Source organism: Coenobita brevimanus, chromosome 5 (genome assembly GCF_032717465.1).
Source record: "Coenobita brevimanus isolate Jiangsu-jjx chromosome 5, ASM3271746v2, whole genome shotgun sequence".
NCBI classification, from domain to species: domain Eukaryota; kingdom Metazoa; phylum Arthropoda; class Malacostraca; order Decapoda; family Coenobitidae; genus Coenobita; species Coenobita brevimanus.
This window is the reverse complement of record NC_136958.1, coordinates 5,365,932-5,374,159: the sequence shown is the minus strand read 5'-3', so window position 1 is coordinate 5,374,159 and position 8,228 is coordinate 5,365,932. Positions and strand designations below refer to the sequence as shown.

At 40.4% G+C, this 8,228-nt stretch overlaps 1 protein-coding gene and 1 non-coding gene across 2 annotated transcripts in view; both read left to right on the top strand.

The window, feature by feature from the left end:
• LOC145397594 (alpha-amylase A-like) overlaps positions 1-1,408 on the top strand; it is a 12,825-nt gene extending 11,417 nt beyond the window's left edge. Inside the window, exon 15 of the mRNA XM_080270639.1 lies at positions 1,280-1,408. Coding sequence (XP_080126765.1) covers positions 1,280-1,408 — 129 coding nt within the window. The remainder of the gene's footprint in view (positions 1-1,279) is intronic.
• Positions 1,409-6,695: 5,287 nt separating this feature from the next.
• On the top strand, positions 6,696-6,814 carry LOC145399435 (5S ribosomal RNA). The gene has a single exon (XR_013897303.1). It is a non-coding gene; the product is annotated as a 5S ribosomal RNA (ribosomal RNA).
• The last annotated feature ends 1,414 nt before the right edge of the window (positions 6,815-8,228 follow it).

The window sequence follows — 8,228 nt, the reverse complement described above, 5'->3', positions numbered from 1 at the left end:
ATACGTGGCCTTTAGGTTTAAAGACGCTTAAGGAGTCATCATGCATCTGTATATATATTACTACTCTTTAAAGCTAAGACACTTCCAAGCTGAAGAAAATTGTCTGGCGGCAGCAAGAGGAAAATAGTTAAGATTTCCAGCAGTAAAAGAGGTTAAGGTGTCCAGAGAATTTTATCCAGGACAGTGTGTGGTTTAAGCTTATCATGAAGACAGCATGAATATTGGTAATATAAATGTAGTGTAGTGGTTTAAGATGCAGAGAGAGGCATTATATAGATTGGTTTAGTGGTGACCAAAAATATATCATGTACGGTAGTAATCTGAGGTGCCATTTTCGTTCAGGTCCAAATGAAAGTGTTCTGTAGACCTACAAAAATTGTTCCTGTATGGAAGTTTAATCAAAAGACCACTAAATTCTATCTGAAATTCCTAGAAACACTGCATTTCAAAAGTTGCAAAGAATGATTGGTGGAGAGCATATCGATTCGAAGCCGTACGAGACAGGTGCAAGGTTTCCGATTAATTCACTATCACCTGGGATTCTGCTGGTTATTTACCCTTGAAAGTTGTGGCCTCCAGCGCCCTCGTCTTGGGCCCCTCCGCCTCCAGAAAGTATAATATGACTCTCTCTCAAATAAAAAGAAGTCAGGCATTAGCTGGAGTTGAATATTAGAGTTGTTCTGGCTATGAGAGGGCTAAAAGACTGATAAAATGTAATAACAGAAAGGCCACCAATACCACCAGCCTCTTAGCCTACCCCTACTAATGCTTTCTTACCCTCATACCCAACTAAGTCACTATCACCATCAACCTCATAACCCACTTTTTCATTACCTCCCTATACCTCTAATTAGCCCCCAACAACCCTATAACCCACCGTCTCATAACCTCTCCCTACCTCCAAACCCCCATGAATTCTTTACCCTCCTCAACCTCTTAACACACTCCCCTAACAGTCCAATACCCCACTGATCCCACCAGCCCATAACCGACTATCCCCAGAAACCCCCCCTGACCCCTTACCCCCACTAATCCCTCAACCCCCATCAGTCCGACAACCCACTATCCCCAACATCCCCTAACCCCATACCTCAGCAAACCCTCACTGGAACCATAACCTACCCCAAAACCTCAACAACTCCACCAGCCAAAATACTTTGCTCGCTCTTGATCCCACAACCCCACTAACTCTCTCTCCACTACCTCTATCTCCCCACTAGCTGTCTAACCCCACTAATCATCTAACCATACTAACCTTCCAACCCCACTAACCCCCCAGAGCGGACCATGCTCGGGCACAGCTGGCGGTTTGGCCTCATACTCGAGCAACAACCACTTGGGTCGCTGCGGCTATGTCAACGTCTTCACATTCGACTCCAGCGACTGCAACATTGACACCTTCCCGTAGAGTTGACATAACCTGCAACATCGAGTCATTGCAGTACTGACACCTGGCAACAATGACACCTTTCAGCATCAACACCTTCCTTTAGTCTATTTACTTTGCAGAACTAATACCTTCCAGTAATGTTGTCACATGATGACTACATTATCAACACTGGTGATTCTGACACCTTGCAGCAGAGACCTATCTTCCATCTTCAACATACCTTGTGATACTAACAAACTTAGCAACATCAAGATCTTGTCATTGACACACCTCATAAAATCAACAACCAGTCAACCTATCTTGCAACATCAGCACCTTGCAACACCAACTTACCTTGCAACACCAACTTACCTTGCAAAACCAACACCACCTAGACAGCCGATGTAAGCTTAACATCTTTTCATAGTCGACATATCTTCCAGCATCGATGTAATGCATTACAGACACCTCGTTTAGCCATGATACACCACATCACACCACAGAAACCTTGCACTGCTGTCACCCTGTGCTCTAAATATCCTGCAACACTGATGCTTTACAGACCACCTACCCTTAACTACAGCAGCCTGGTCTTGGGTTCCCAGTACAATGCAAGGGGCACTGAGAAACTGGATATTCGTTAGTTATGCCCTAAGCTTCACTGAATAAAGATAAGGGTTCCAGCGTGAGACCTTGATTTCCCTTTAACTGGCATATTCTTGACTTGTTCAGTACGGCGACATCTTTTTTGCTTATTCTTGCCACTACCAGATGTTTTTATTCAGTTTACGAGAGCTGGCTAGTAGAAGAGGAATTAATAAAGGTTCTATCTAACCCTCAAGGTCGGTAAGTCTCTCCTGTACTAAGTAAAACCCTCTGAAAATAAAGATTTAAATGATAACTACATCATTGGAGTCGAGAACCAAACACCTTCAATATGATGATGATTACTGTATTTCAAACTTGCTACTGCCAAACATTTTTTATTCAGCAAGGGAGTCCTGCTGGTAATTAGGTTCTTGATGAAAGCTGTATCTAACCCCTCCACCTTTAAGTTACCAGTATTTCATCTACATTAAGAGTATTGGACTGTGTGTGTGTGTGTGTGTGTGTGTGTGGTTAGATTTTAGCTCTTTTCTTTTATGCAGAGGATCTGTGATATGGTCCTGCAGATTAGATGGACTTGTTCAAATATCCCTTAGCTTTCAGGGCATTGATGTCTTGGTACCTCCAGTAAGAAGGTTTTATATAGTCTATCATCCATTCCTCTAATGCCCCAAAGGAGTTTAGGAGCCTGCAGTCAGGGTACTTAGTCTGGTTATTGGGCTGTTTTGTAAGTGGCATTGTAGGCTTCATGGCACCCTTTACTCAGCAATTTATTCTGCAGCTTACACCTCAGTATTCTCCAGTATGTCATCGATATCAAGTGTGTCGATAAAGAAATGATGTAAGCAACGCAGAGGAGATTATTCATGCCAGATAAATCGCTTAAGAACAGGTGCTAAGAAGCCTGTCCGACATACAATTAAATCAGACTGGGATTCAGCACTGGTCGACTGTCACTAACGAGTATATTCTGTGTCGGACTGGTAAAATTTTGGAGTTACTAGTCCGCAGTAAAATTTTTTTGACAAACTTGTCTGGGTTTTTCTGGTTGGCACTTGCATTTTCTTAAATGTCCCAGAAGGTGCATGTCTGCTTTGATCTACATATTTCCAGAATAATCTGAATTCCCTGGAATATTCTGGAACATACCTTTTCTAATTTACGTCTTTCCAGAAAATTTTAAATGTCCTGGAACATTCAGGATGCTTGATTGCCAGAACTTCCCAGAACAATACTTTTCCAGAATATTCCAGTGATTGGTATAGATATCAGTGCTGCAAAGACCAACTCCACTAGTTGTTTGGAACAACTCATGGAATACACATCTTGGAATAAAGGCTTACACATTCAACCTGAGGATTAATACAAGGATTATTTCAGCAAGTGGAGATTACTCAGGACACTGTGGACATACTGCTTAGGGATTGTGACACCAGGATTACTCCACCCTGCAAGGATTACCAACACAGTTGATGCTGCAGGCATACTAGTGAAATTTAATTGTTGTGTATGGCTACACTGGAATTAGTGGCTTCAGTATGTGGAGATACCTGAAAGGTGTTCCACAACCACAACCAAAAAGGAAACACCCCTGAGCAAGCAAGAGCCAAAGATCAGAAGTATGAACAGAAGAAAAAAAAAAGACAGTTCAAAAAGGAAAGGAAAAAGAATCACCCTTGGCTCAAAATGCATGAAGATGAAAACAGAGAGGAAAAGATATGCTGTGATATGTGCATGAGGGTTGGATCCAGATGTGACAAATGTTTTTGTCCAAGGATGCTAAAACTTTCTACTGGAGACCATCAAGTACCATGCATCCAGCAACCAACACTTGTATGCAGCCAACAAAACTGCAACCCTACAGAAGCACTGGCATACAATGCTAAACTGAACTGACTGTGAGTCACATCACAGCACTGATGTGGAGGACCGTGAAGATGTTTTTGAAAAGATTGCTGATTACTGCTAAGTATCATTGTGTGTAAAAGTGAAAATCTGTGATTGTTCAGATAAAATGTAACCCAAAATTGAGCTTTGCTATAAGAATAATAAATCAGAATTGCAATACATTGCAACACTTTTTATAGTTGTTTCACAGTTATTGGTACATTTACTAAAACTGCCTGGACTAGTAAACTTTGGCCCAGACTAGTAAATTTGGGGAGTTACTAGTCCACTGGGACTAGTTGACTTTGATCCTTAAATCCGTCAGTTATCTGGTGAATTCTTCTGGTGTATATAGGTGTATCTAGTAAACTTTATGGTGTATTTAGGCATATCTTGTGTGCAGTATTAAGTAAGTCCATAACCAACTGAAATGTGACATTGATTAATGAAGATGCGAGCTGCAGCAACCTTGGCCCCTCATTCCACACTTAACTGCATAGTAATGAATAATGGCATGTTAAACGGAATGAATATGCAATATTACTGAAAAATTGTGTGAAAATGCAGCATATATAAATAATGAAAAGTGAAAATCTGCAGACACATGCTTCAGTCCCACAAGGGCTGGCTACAAACAAATTACCTCCATCCATCCCCTGCCATTTTGCTGCCTTCCCCCCAATTTTCACCACCTTCTCATAAACAGCATATATCCATTCATTCATTCATTCATCATCTAATCCAGTGTTGCCCCATGAGGAGCATAGGAGCCTGGGGCAAGACAACTTTTATAGTGACCAGCCTCAATCATCCCTCAGTAGCATTACTGAGTGATAAACCCCAACCAACCCTATATAATTAAATGAAAATGCATTATGTAATGAAAAAACGTATGAAGATGTAGCATACATATAAAATGAAAAAAATTGTACGAAGATGTAGCATGAAAAAATGAAACTACAACTTTAAAAAAAAAAAGGAAAAAAAAAGAAAATGCAGCACATAAGTGAAAATACAGCATATACAGTAATTTGTGAAAATACGGCTATTTATACCAAATGTGGAATTTCTTCAGATACTGTATTTATCATGAGATGGTACAACCATAGATGCAAGTATTAATTGCAAATGCAGCAGTGTATGCCACACCAGGATTTTCTTTTTCATATCTGGTAATGGAGAAGGCAGATGGAAGTATAATCAACGTAAAAGTATTTCAGCTTGTGGGTGATTCTACACTGAGTGACAAGTCAAATGGTTTCCTGTGCACCAGGAAGCCATTTACTACGCTGGGTGGTAACCATATAACCAAATTTTGGCGCCTGGTGGTTTAGTGGGTAATTATTGCGCTCCAATCGGATTGAGCCGGTGAAGGTTTATATCCAAGGGATGGTTGGGGTTGATTGCTCATATAATGCCACTCAGGGATGAGTGAGGCTGGTCACTCTCATCTTAAATGTTGGGACCAACTGCCTAGCCCCGGGCTCCTACGCTCCTCATGGGGCAATGTAGGATTGGATGATGGATGGATGGATGAAAAGTACAGCAGTTTATCAGACATTGTGTTTTCAGATGCTGAGCAGAGGTCCACTCCCAAGCAGAGCAAGTTCATTCCCATTGTAAAGCAGGGGTCCACACCCACTCCCAAGCAGAGCAGGGTCCCTCTCCAAGTGAAGCATGAATCCCCCTCAAGCCCTGGTATGTCCGTGTTTTAACATTCCTTTTGTTAAGTCACAGTTGAAGAATTGTTACCTATCAACAGTATATACCCCTATCTGAAAGTTACTTTGATATATATATATTTTTTAACACCTCCTTGCATCATTTACTATTACTGATTTCATTAACATGGCCCACTCTTTCATCCTTATGGAGCTTATTTCATGCTAACAGGTATAAAAACAATACAGCCTCCACATTCGTTCCATGGCACTTGTGACAAGCACCAATTGTAGTGATAATCTCTTGTAACACCTCAGCATTCAAGATGGAGAAATGGCAATTTTAGACCAACCTAAAATGAAACTGTATCCTCTTAATTTTTGACAGTTTACCCTGTTTCCAGTGTACAAACACTACTAATTTCAATTTGCCTCTCCTGCTTTGTTTTACCACTGGTTTCATAAACACTTGAATGTAACATAGTGGACTTAGGTGTATATCATCCACCTGTGGATAATAATATGCACCTCAGTCCATTACCTCTCACTCAGGCATCAAAGAATCAAGCAGTGAGAGACAGGGGAGAAAAATAGACTTTGATATTTGATTGTACTTAGTGTATGAAAAGATACTGAAACATCTCTAACATGGACCTATGTTTATTGATGAACTAATATCCTGCCAGCTGCTTGCACATAAAGGAGTGGTCATAACTGGCCCAGTTTGGACCCCTCTTCAGATATTAAACCACTGTACAGAGTGAGCTGTTGCTGAAACATGGCACAAATTAGAGCTGGAGGTGTTGTTTGGATGGCATATCAACACTTGCACTGGTTGGTAAATTTGGTATTTTTTATTTCTCAAAAATACATAGAATGACATGATATAGGGTGCCCTAGAGTCTGAGATGCTATCATGATTGAAACTGTTGACACTTAATGTTGATATTAGCACTGTATAGTTACAAAATTTTACAGAAGACATCAAGATATGCAATAGAGAAAAAAATAAGGGGTATGGATGTTCTTGGAAAATTGTGGAGGAATGAGAAATTATTCATGATGCTGACAGGGTATTGTTGGTTATATATTTGCTTGGGACACTACTGTACATCCTCATAGGTAGTCCTTTTTGCCATAAAGGACACAGTAACTTGCAGAAAAATATGCAAATTAACGGCTATGCCACGTTGAGTACACCGCTTCCCGTCCGATCAGCGAAGTTAAGCAACGTTGGGTCTGGTTAGTACTTGGATGGGTGACTGCCTTGGAACACCAGATGCTGTTGGCATCCCTACGTGTCAAGTGGGGTTGGTGGAGGATTAGTGCCCCTCCCTGTAAAACAATTAACTCTAAGCCCTTGACCACCCCGTTTGGGATACACGGCATCTGGCAATGAATGAATGAATGTTCCATTCTTGACTGATTTTGGAACACATCCCTGATATAACAAGGTCCTTCTATACCCGATTAAATATGAAGAAATGTCATAAGTGTTCGTGGCTCTCCAGGAGAATATTTAATTCAAAGTATCATCTTTCTCTTTGTCTGTACAATTTGAAAAGATGAAATATTTGAAAATATCGTATCCCTGCTGTTTCTGTCAAGATGATGTGAAGAAGAAACTTTTGTAAAATGACACTTTGAATATTAATAAGTATTTGCTTTGCTGGAATGGTACCTGAAGCTATGTCTTAATTCCAGAAGCCTCCATGTCACCGTGTCCTCTGCTGTAGTCACTGTGTCCTCTGCTATCAGGCTGCCTTGTCTTCAGCAGATCAACAGTGCCTGTGGAACACCAGTAACCTGGGAAAAGGTAGGTTTTTAATAACTTCACCAGGGTTTTCAGGTGCTAGGTAAAGGCATTCCTAGTTTTTAGGGATGTTTGAAAATATTAGCCTTATCCATACAAAGTATAATAAAAATTGTGGCTATAGTAAATGGCAACAGAATAACCTGTGTGCCCTGGTCCTAGGGTGTTCCAAGAGAAAGAGCAGGTAAGGTGAGTGATGAGCTGTCACAAAAGGGGGACACCATCATGTGCACTCAGCCCTTGCATGTGACAATCATATGGTTGCTGGTTGTTTATTTTTTTCATTGAATAATGAAGTATACTTGTGTGTTATTTGTTAATAACACACAGTTACTTGGTGGCATTAGAAATATACTTTGTGGCATTAAAACTGGTGAATTGATATCATATGCTTGATGACATAATATATGCTTGGTGACCTGATATGTGCTTGAAGCTGCAGTTTTTTGACAAAGTTTATCAAATAACACACAATTACTTGGTGGCATTAGAAATATACTTCATGGCATTAAAACTGGTGGCACTAAAATATATGCTTGGTGACAAAAATACAGTATACCTGTATGCTTAGTGACCTGATATGTGCTCTGTGAAGCTCCAATTTTTTTTTTTACAGAGTTTGCCAAATAACACACAGTTACTTGGTGGCACTGGAAATAAACAGTACTTTGTGGCATTAAAATTGGTGGCACTAAAATATATCATCATTCATTGCCAGACGCCATGCATCCCAGACGGGGTGGCCAAGGGCTTAGAGTTAATTGTTTTACAGGGAGGGGCACTAATCCTTCACCAACCCCACTTGACACGTATGCTTGATGATGATATATGTTTGGTGACAAAAATATATGCTTGGTGACATGATAATATACACTTGGTGACATGAAAATAT